The 11,093-nt window shown below is 46.1% G+C and overlaps 2 protein-coding genes across 2 annotated transcripts; both read right to left on the bottom strand.

The window, feature by feature from the left end:
* Positions 1–356: 356 nt before the first annotated feature.
* LOC112875571 (sodium/calcium exchanger NCL2-like) lies at positions 357–4,734 on the bottom strand. The gene is made up of 7 exons (XM_025939459.1): positions 4,241–4,734; positions 3,548–3,736; positions 2,526–2,707; positions 1,761–1,906; positions 1,413–1,680; positions 1,027–1,329; positions 357–879 (listed from the first exon to the last, which is right to left on the bottom strand). Exons 1-7 carry the CDS (start codon positions 4,617–4,619, stop codon positions 631–633), a joined length of 1,716 nt encoding a protein of 571 aa, XP_025795244.1. The 5' UTR covers positions 4,620–4,734; the 3' UTR covers positions 357–630.
* A 2,946-nt stretch (positions 4,735–7,680) lies between these two features.
* LOC112903184 (basic leucine zipper 19-like) lies at positions 7,681–9,413 on the bottom strand. The gene is made up of 4 exons (XM_025972408.1): positions 9,028–9,413; positions 8,509–8,599; positions 8,211–8,337; positions 7,681–8,111 (listed from the first exon to the last, which is right to left on the bottom strand). Exons 1-4 carry the CDS (start codon positions 9,411–9,413, stop codon positions 7,954–7,956), a joined length of 762 nt encoding a protein of 253 aa, XP_025828193.1. The 3' UTR covers positions 7,681–7,953.
* Positions 9,414–11,093: the final 1,680 nt, after the last annotated feature.

Here is an 11,093-nt window from a genome sequence, read left to right as displayed (position 1 = left end):
TATGTATATGGCTCTTCGGTATTAATGTTGTAATAATGGTAGAGCCGGTTGACTTTGTGCATGTGTAGGGACACTCCACTGTTTCTCAATATCAAAGCGGTGACTTTAATTCTTTAAAAGAGCGAACTTGGAAACTGAGGCCTATACGTGCCCGTATGTTGTGGAGGCCTCTGCGCTTGTAGTTCAAATCACGTATAAGCGCTTGTAGAGGCCTTTCTTCTATTGGGCTGTTACTAGGATAATAGTTCTTCAAAGACCTTTCTACTGGGCAATAAATAGGATAATAGATCATCAAATTCAAACTAGTTGCATGACTTGCCATTGCCAGTGACAACACATTTCTCCTTTGGACCAAGTAAAAAGACAAATCACAGAAGCCTCATCACCTGTCTCTTCTCAAAAATATTCGATGCTTTCAGCAATAACATGGAACTTCTCTCTAATTAGTTCTCGTCCATAATTCTGTTTAGACCATGCCGTCCCACAAATTTGCAGCAGTCCTACATGTAGTAACGCCATAATAAGAAGGAAAACCAGATGAGTACGAGTTGCCCTGGCCCATCGCATACGTTCTACAGTGTACGTTACATCTGTATGTGTTGGTTACTTGACACTTGGAAGACCCCAGGTCTACGACCAACCGAACTTGAAGTCGAGGACGTAGACGATGATGAGCGACAGCGGATACAGCAGATAGGCCACGAAACACGTCCAGAGCGGGAAATTGGTCCGGAAGCTGGTGAAGAGGCCCATTATGGTGCAGACAAGGAAGATGATGAGGACCTCCGCAGAGAAATCCCACGTCAAATCCCGCGCGTAAACGAGGGCCAGGAACACGGCCAAGCAGAGCGTGTTGTTCATGGTCACCGCACCGTAGACCTGCAGTTAAGTAAACATGGTATCACACGGGGAGTATCAGAAACTTACGGTGGATCCAGAAGCTACTACAGTGTACGATTATATCTAATCGAATCACATTGACGGTATTCTCTGGGTACTCTAATGGGAGAAGGCATTCAGACATACCTCAGAGAATGTAAGTGACAGAGTCCGCTGCTTCTTTCGGCTTGCAAATATAATTGCGGAGACAGCCTCACTGGAGTTAGTTGCCAAAGGCATTGCAATGAAGGAAATGAAGAACGAAGGAATACTGGTTGCGTTTGAAAAATTGTGCACGGCATCGACTAGTGGATCTGCAAATGCTGCTGCCATTGCAGTTCCCAGGAGCAACAGTGAAATAGCCTTGAAACAGGTCCAGGTTGGATTTTCAATAGCTTCACCATCCTCGTCATCCTTGTCAAGCAGCAGATTGTGTTCCTCCCTAGTTCTCTGCAAAGATACAGGATGTTGATGTAACTTATCACCCATGTACCATAAAATAACTTCATAACTTGTGAACCAAAAAAATATACCGTATGAAAATCTTGCAAAAACTTTTTTGAGTATGCACCAGAGGTAGCAACAGAATGCTTAGCTTCTTCTAGCCATCTCAAGATTCCGTCAACGAACTCCCTCTTTTCAATGGTATGGTTCTGTGATCTATCAAAGTCTGCCATGATTTGATCTACAGCTAGGCTACTATCCAAGTCAACATCTTCAAACTTAATACCAATAATGAAAGCTTGTAGTTCGCCACGTTCTAATTTTCCATCATTATCCAGATCAATCTTATGGAACAACCTGCCATTTGTTGGCTCTCAGTTAGAAAGATTAGCGTCTGAGAGAACAGCTAAAAGATGAGGTGAGGTGCAGAGGAATACTTCTCAATCACAGGAACATTTGGTGTTCCATCTTCATCAAGAAGGCGGCCGAACACATGCATCTGGGCATGTCTTAGAAGTCCAGACATTACGTGCTTTAGTCTTGCATACTCTAACCTTCTCCTCTGGATCCATGGCTGAAAGACCTGTTTGTGCAAGATAAAACCATTTGTTTAATGGGGCACGAAAGGTCCCATACTATTTTAATCAACTAAAACTAATGACAATCACATGAAGATAACAAAGGACAGTTCAACAAAGAAATACCCACATACTATTGCAAAGACAGAAACAGATATAGTTCCCATGACAGCAAGCGCATTTCTTTAGAATACAGTGACAGCATCCCAACCAGAGTTGCAGGAAAAAAAGTGAAGGGTCTAGAGAAAAGTTGGATTTGGATGGTACATACACACATTTCTCCTGGTTCAAATTGACCATCTCAAGGTTTCATCAAGTATCTTGATAAAAAACTATTTGCATTGTTCCAGCGAAATTCCATACGTGATAATTCAATTGGTTTTGCTATTTCTGAAGTGCTTGAATCCAGCTTGATTTTCATCCACCACCCTGGGCCCTTCGATCAGCATCCAATTACTTATGCCATGCTTTGAGGCAGTTAATGTTGACCCAAGGGCTCAGGATGGTGTGGAAAATATGTCGGTTTCAAGCACTTGAAAAATAGTCTGATTCTATAGGGAAATGTATGGATTAAATCAGATGTCAAGATGTATAGTTCAAATTTCGTTGAGGTTAGTACAATACCTGATATAGGCAGTAAGCGAGCACAAGTAGAGCTGCAACAATAAGTCCAAGCAGGACTGTTAAACGATGACCAGAATGGAGCTTAAAAATTTTGGGTATCTGAACTATGATAAAAGGAAAAATAGATATCGCCATGATTCTTGCGGCATAGCTGGTCTGCACATCAGTAGAAACACCAGAGCCTGCAAAACACAGAGGAAATATTAGGACACAAATTCAAGCCATGTGAATTAGATTATTCTAAATAAAAACAGTGTCCACAATCATAGTAGAACTCCAAGTTTCAAGTACAGCCAGAACAGAATGAACACGTAGATTTTTTTTAGCCTGCATAAATCAATAAAAATCATTATGGTGGACACTGGATTGCACAGGAGAATTGCCATTTAGTTTAAATGCCCTATTTGGCATGATGGAAAGGAAAAATGAGAAGAATAATTTTGTAGCTTCAGAGATTTTCTTACAGAACTTATAGTAAAGGGCTTAGAAGTAACAATATTTCACTAAACAATTACTCCATATATACATCCCCTCGATGGGTTCAAAATGGAAAGCGTTGAACCTTATATTCACAATTCCCATGCTCTAAGACCCCATTCTACCAAACAAAGAAAGGATTCAAATAATCAAACTCTAAATTACTATTCCTTCAAACAAGAAAGCCTTAAGTGTATGAGCAGTGTTCTCACAATTCGTTGATTCCAAACTGAATGCTAACAGTAACTATCTAAAGGGCATCTCAATGATGGACCCATGTTAAGGGTATGAAGCTATCAGAAAGTAAGTTCTTGATAACAATTTGCATTGCCTGAAGCTTATGTTTACTGGTAAAGCGCATCTAGATGGATACTGAACAAAATTTCATGTTTCCAGGATTTTTCCTTTTGCGCTCATCTGAGTAATATATTGTTTCCTTTCCATCATCAGTCAAAATGACGACGTTCCGAAAATATAGATCTGAGTTATGCCCCTTTGGACAATTGAATGGAGACGGGAAACAACACAGTAAGTATGCAACGTACCAAAAAGACTGAAGCCTTTTGTATCTTGACAATCAGTTGTGGTTGAATTCTCCAACAAATCACACTTGCCAACGACAACACAAGATCCCCAGAGTAGGGTCAAAAGCATGACTGTTGACCCCGCAAGCAGGCCCATTCCGATCAAAACCTGACTTTGCGCAACCTCCTTGGTGCCAGAGAGCCCGGAAACTGAAGCACAAAAACAACAGGTTAAGGATTTCACATGTACAGTACAGTCAAACGCAAGTCAATGCACAAGTGTGACTCAAAAGGGGACAGGTGGACTATCTATATGCACCAAAATCAGATGGAGGCTAAACTAGTTGCTGATGGAGTAGCACCTTGGCACAAATTTGCATCTCAAGTCCCTCAAAATGTCACTACTGGATAATGCTGTCAGCATACACAGGCCATGACCTTTCAACGAAGTGTACTACTCACTGTGATTGGGACGCTAACAAAGATTTCTCCTGAATCCTGACTGATTGAATCTAACAATTATTTGACGCTGATAATGTAACTGAAGCACGTGCAAGTGTGTGCAACCTTTACCTCTTGGATTTTCGAAACGGACAAATGCGACCTTTTCCTTATGAGCAGAGTACTGTAACCAAACATGAAACTACAAAGCGCGCTTACAATCAACTAGTGAAACGTGGCTGGAGAGAGCAAGGTGAGGGAAAGGAACCGGACCGAGGATGAGCATCGCGTCGGGCAGCGCGCCGAGGATGGGCAGGAAGAGTCCCCCGACGACGCCGGGGCCGAGGATCTCGAGCAGCAGCTCGCTGCCGGCGGAGAGGTAGGTGGCGGCCTTGAACATGAGGAAGCCGTAGGCCAGGACGAGGAAGAGGTTCCCGAGCGCGGTGCCGGTGCACGGCAGGAACCCGTACGTCATCTCGCAGCCGCCGCCCTCCCCCGCCGGCGGCGCGGCCTCCGACGGGAGCCGGAGGACCGTCGCGCCGGCGCCGGGGACGCCGGCGCCGGGGATGACGCGGCCATGCGCGAGCAAGGCGGCGGCGAGGAGGAGGAGGAGGAGGAGGAGGAGCGGAGGGGCCGGGAGACGCGTCGGCATGGTCGCGGGGCGCTAGGCACTAGGCAGCGAGTGGAGTGGGAAGGCCGCGGAATACGAGCGGATTAATTGGCGCAGGCGCGCAGCAGCGTGAAGCGGAGGGATCGGATGCAGTGGCCGTGTCGGATCGGACGGCCGGCGGCCCGGGCGCCGCGATTGGGGGTGTGGGGTCGTCGTCGTCGTCCGCCGGGCAGCGACGTCTGGAACGGGCGAGACGCGGCACGTCTTGCTAAGTTGCTAGATGTGCCTGCGCGACGCGGCGCGTTTGACCTTCCTTCCAGTTCCATGGCGCGTGCGCGATCGCCCCTGCTGCCACGTCGCCTCGGCCGCGCGACACGAGGAAAGGAAAGAGGCAGGTAGAATTAGAAAGCGGCAAGGGCAAGGGAGAGTAAGGGCATGACGCCGCGGCGACGATGAGTGCGCGCCGCGCAGCACAGCATCAAGGTACACGTGTCGCGGCAGGGACTGTTCCTGGTGTGTAACAGTGTGAAAAGTCCCGTGTCCGCGTGTTCACGTCACTGCCACCGAACACAGAGGCACACGCACCCCACGTCGTCTTCCACTGACCCTCCCGTCCACTTGCTACTACAGTACTTGCTATTCTGGCACGGGCGTCATTACATGTCACATGACGGAATCGCACTGAAGGACTTCCTTCCACGAATCGTAGCCTACGAAGGCTTCGTCTTCCTCCCCACGCTGCCGACCACCTCCGACTCTGAGGGCTTCCTCTCTTGGAGCCGCTACCGCCGTTGACCCTGCTCGTTCCCGCGCCACCGACCACCTCCACCTTCAAGGATCCCGCCCTCGGAGCCACCGCCGTTACTGGAGTCTAGATCCCCCCCTCCCCCAACCATAGGCCACCTATTGTACTCCATGACCCGCGGCCAAACAGTTTCCGCCGTCTCGCCGTCCCGTCCACAACCCGCCACCTCCGTCCGCTACCTTGCTGCCGGCAATCTTCCTCTATGATCGGGCACACCGGAGACTATCCGATCCCGACAATTCGAACCCCCTAAACACCGAACCCTCGATGCTCCAAACCTAGCGACAGCCACGAGCAGCGGCGGCGCAAGCGTAAAAAGGAAGAGGGAAGCTGAAATTGTAATTGGACCGAAATCATCCGAAAAATCGTCTGAAATCGCCTTGAGGCCATGGCATAACGCGACACGTTCTGGCACTCCGCTCTGCGCTCTCCTCGCTCTCGTCGACTACTCACCGAGTCTGCCGCCGCTCGCACTTCAAGGGCTTCTGGGGGAAAAGCGGCCGAAACGGCGAGCCGCCGACGACGAGAGGAAATGCAGCCCATTACGAGCTGCCACGAAGCCCAGAAATGACAGAACACCGGCCCAAATAAAGCTCTGGTCCTGACTCCGTACCGCAAGCCCATCACCACCATTTGTTTCCTCCACCACCTTCGCTCGACGACGCAACATGGGTGGTTTTCTGGCATGCCACACTCTGAAAATGGTAGCCATGCATATCTATGGCCCACATGGATGGGGATTTGCTAATGCTATTTCTAGCGCAGAATTTTATTGCACCATTACATAGAATGTCATATCATCTATGAGTTCACAAATAAAATAAGATCTCTCAATGCAAAGTTTCATTTCACGATTGAATAGGCTAGTCATAACATTTAATTGTGAGATATGTGATTAGATGCAATTACATGAAATAAAACTCTATAGCTCCCAATGCAAGTTTCATAGTCTTGGAAACGGTGTATACACGGTTTCATCCTAATGAAATTCCTTCCCTATCTTTCTTCATAATTACCATACTGACGTATCACTGTATTTAATGTGTATAAAATCTTTATAAAATTTACACTGGGATTAGCCTAATAATCCCCCATCGAAATTATTGAGACCCTTTTCTGTCTTTTGGTGTTACCAACATCACATACGCGTGATGGACACCTAATGCTATAAGTTGAAATAACTGCGGTTTGATGTCTCGTTAGTGCCTAAAGCCATATTTTTATTGTTCATTGTCTAAAAAAGGAAAAGGGCTGAGTGTATTGATTATGATGTCTTACTATCACTAATTGAAGCCACATTAATCCTCACTAGAGGTGCTAGAAAAGAAGATTAAAAAATAAAAACTTCTCATAAAAATCGAAACATCTGGCATCAATCTGGTACACTTTAATCACTGTAGCCATTGAATATATTGTGTTTTTTAAAAAATTACCAACCTCTATCATTATAAGAATAGTGTTTGCGTTAAAAAATTAGTGATTACATCCAACAGCATATAACTCAATTGGGCATGAAAAATTAGTCGATGGTCATTTAGAAATGGTAAAAGTCCGGTTTCAAAGGTGGTTTTTCATTTTGTGAAATTTAAAATATTCAAATTTAAGCAAAAAAATCATAAGTAATTTATTTTAAATTAAAAAATATGAAATAGGTATCAAAAGTTTTTTTAAAATGTAACCTATATATTGGCACTCTACTTGTCAGTTATTTGGATACAATTTTTTCATATTTATAGTATTTGGGTGCTTATAGTTATGCCTATTATTTTTTAATAAATAAGGTTCAAATAGAGCAATGTAGATAGGTCACATTTTTAGAAAAATTTTGGTACTAGTTTTATATTTTTATAATTAAAAATAAATTACTTTTGAATTTTTAGATCTAATTATATTTTTTTTAAAAAAAATACAAAACCACCTTTGAAACCACCAAAATGCCAAATTTGTTCAGTTTCGACAGTATTTTGCAGTTAAAGGTTGAAAATCGAACTTTTATGATAGTTTAAGGGTGTAAACCGAATTTTTTCCTTTAAAAATTTGGCTTCCAATATTGTATAAGTAAATGTCAACACCTCAAAAGAAAAATACACATATGACATCCTCATCGTAATGTTCCTCAGTTAAGTGGAAAAATAAAGGAAGACCCATCGTACCTGGATTTAAATTCATGCTAAATATATGTATGTGAGTTCTGGTAGACATTGGAGATAATGTTATGTGCATGTTTCATCTAGGTCCTATATCTTGCAACAAAATCCCTATATCTTCCGTTTGCAATGAGGTAACAAACAAACAAACTGAAGAAACCAAACACCTTGGAAAATCTTTACCAACACAAATGTGAGGCCGTCCAAACAATACATTCACAAAGATTCCCCATCCCAGCCCAATTTTTAGCTAAGATGAGCAAATTACATCACATACAAATCAAGGAGTAACAAACAAAGCCAACATATCAGACTGCACAAATTTTTAAACTACTAACAGGTGTGTCTTTCCACACGATGAACTGCCCCTCAAAAAAACTCAGCACAAGTTGGCGCACGTTGCGCCGATCGACAATCATTTCTGCTATCGAATGGCGGCGCCCTCGCATGCGAGCAGCTCTTGCCTGGCCTGCATCGAGGCGGCAGTGGCGATGTTGGCACCGCCGGTGGTGGCCTTGATCTGCTGCTGGTGGAACAGTTGGCGTAGCCGCTCGATCTCCTTCTTCAGTGCCTCTTGATGAGCTGCATTACATTGCATATTTGATATCAGTTCAAATCTAGTGGAACTAGTATGCTGGAAACCAAATAAATTCGAGCCAAACTGAACAAAGGATCTGATACCATCTTTGAAGATCTTGTCTTGGGCGAGCGCCGCAATTCTTTGCTTGAGATGGCTGTTGCCGACGGTGAGTAGCGACCGCTGGTGATCGAGGAAGGCCACGCGAGGGGACAGTGCTGACACCTCCATCTACAGCAACGGCGAATCGATCAAACAAATGGATCTCAAAATGGCTCAGTGAATACTACTTTAGATGAATAGTAACTGATGGCAGAGTTGAATTAGCAAAACAGACATCCACTGAATTAGGCAAATCATCTATAACTAAGCGTCGGATGGAGTAGTTTTCAAAGTGGTCACCTGGAGACTGGTGACACTGCGTTCAAGCTCCGAGATGTACTGCAGCTTCCTGACTCGTGACCTCTGAGCTGACTGCCTGTTTGCCAATATCCTGAAACAAAATCACCCAAGGAACAAAGAAAACATATCTCAGTAAACAAAGATTGACAACGAAGAAAACGAATGTGTTTGTTCCTTCTTGAAACTTGAAAGAGTGTGCCAGAATTTTGCTAAGAAAATTAAAATGCATAATGTCGTGGGCAGATTTGAAGCGCCAGAATTTTGATGTCTCTCTCTTTTCTGTAGAGCTTCAAGGTTGACTGAATTATTACTGCTCTATGCGTTGGTAATTTGCAATTCGAAATGTTAGTCTAAGGGATGAACAGCAGAATGATGAAGGCACAATCACAATCACAAATTAATCTTCGAATAAAGAAACTACTGTTTTACCACGGTAGATTTGGTAGATGAAAGGAACACTATTAAAAATGTACTAGCACAAACAATTTACCAGACTACTGTGCGCAAGTTGCAACTAACCTCTTGACCCTCTTGGGGTCGGCGACGCCGTCCGCGGCCGCGCGCGCGCCGGCCGGCGACGAGGCCGCCATTCCGTCCTCCGCGTCCCCCATGTCCATCAGCTGCGCGTCCCCGGCCCTCTCCCCGCCGGCGCCGTCGGAGACGGCCGGCGCGTCGACGTCGGAGAACATGGACATGAGCTGCTCGTCGTCGAGGCGGTCGAAGTCGTCGCCGCCGGCGCCGCCGATGACGTCGTCCATGGGCACGGCCTCGAGGAACGCGGCCGAGTCGCTGGCCGAGCGGCGGTGCGCGCCGCGCCTGGCCGCGGCGAACCCGAGGAACTCGCCCGCCGCCGACCAGGGGTCCTGCGCCGCGGCGCTCGGCGCCCTCGGTGGCAGCTGCGCCATTTCCTCCGCGCTCTTCTTCCTGGCACCGGCACCACGACCCCTTGGTTAGCTAGAGCCAGAGAGAGAGAGAGAGAGAGAGAGAGAGAGAGAGAGCCCCTAGTCTCCTAGACAGAACTGCTGCGTTGCTAATGCTAGCTGTGGGCTGAGACGGCGTATAGCGTGTATGCATATGGTTACTGGTTGCAAGTGTAGGTGGAGGCATATATGCTGTGTATATATCGTGGCGTGTGAGTGCACATGCATGGTTGATGGTGGGGCTCATCACACTGCATTTGCAGTTGCATTAGTGTGTGCATGCTACAAGCCGGTAGCTTTTGGAGGCCGTCTCTTGCAGCATCGTGCATGTGTTTAGGGGGGCTATGCATATCAAGATCCAAGAGATATGGTAGGTTAGGTGGTTAGGGGCAGTCTACTACTACCCACGGCACTAATTTCACCTTCTTTGCCAATGCAAAAAAAAAGAAAACCTTGTAGCATTGCTTTTATTTCAACTTTTTAAGCAAGATGTATACATAATGTTGCTGTTAATATGTGAGAGCTGTTGGTGGTTTTGTACAGACAGGTGGTCATCAGAGCTTGTGTTATGGTTGAGATGTCTAGCTAGCCTGTGGTTAGTTATCCAGAGGTGCAGTAATTGTCTAGGTAGGGCAAAGTTAGTTAGGACTATTTGCCTCTTTGATGGGAAGAAGAAAAAGGGTGAGTGAGGATGGATCGGAGGGGAGGTCACATGATGGGGGGAAGGAGACAGCTAGCAACAGCTAAGTGAGAGACTGTGGAGGAAGATGCATGGCAATGGCATGCATACAAGGGTAGAATATAGATTGATAGGTAGACTAGTAGCAGCAGTGGAGTACTTTTTTTTTCTAAAATTTTTTTACCAAAAATTTTATTAATCATGCACAGAGCTGCAGGGACTGGCTTCTCCGGTTCCGGGTCTCAGCCCGTCAGCTGGCTGGCAGTGGCAGAGCAGCTCGACCACGTGCTGCACCAGAGCTGTGGTCACTTGCTAGTTGCCGCCGCCGCCGCCGCAGCTGCTGGTGGCTCTCCCCTGCTCACCTGCCAAGCGAGCAGTTCAAAATCGGCATGGATTTTCATCCCAGATCCAGAGATTCTAGCCCGGGAGATAAGGATGGAAATGGAGCGTCGCTGTCGGGCTAAGGGCAACGCCAAACGACCCTAGATAGTGTGGTTATGCTTAACAGTTTCTTGGAGTACATCGTTTGATACTACTAGTATATAGTATGTATGACTAATGACCGCCATGCCATGGAGCAGCAGCTCGGCATGATGATCGGTGGATGCTTTGCATTCTTCTCCCCTGTCATGCGCTGTCTGCTACCAGGACCCGATCGAGCACGAAGCATGTGTAGCCGGGGCGGCACATGAGAGCATTGCCCAACGTGGCCGAAAGGACGCCGTGTGGCTTAGTTGCCTGCTTGTGGAGCTGTTAGTTGTGATGAGAAAATATGCTATTCCGACTTCATCAAAGTCAGCCGTCTTCAAATTCCGCCGCGCCGTTTAGAATCTATTTGGAGCATAGGAGTTCAAACGGCTCCTGTTTCTTGAGCCGTTCCTTGCGAAAATTATCAGATTCACGAAAATGTTGCCGGTTCGGTTCATAATTTTTCTCTTTTAAAAAATGATACCGGTGGTGGTCCATCTAAAAGATTTAAAAGATGT

The sequence above is a fragment of the Panicum hallii genome, chromosome 1 (assembly GCF_002211085.1).
Source record: "Panicum hallii strain FIL2 chromosome 1, PHallii_v3.1, whole genome shotgun sequence".
In the NCBI taxonomy this organism is placed as follows: Eukaryota; Viridiplantae; Streptophyta; class Magnoliopsida; order Poales; family Poaceae; genus Panicum; species Panicum hallii.
The sequence above is the reverse complement of the archived record's forward strand: the minus strand, read 5'-3'. Positions and strand labels throughout refer to the sequence as shown.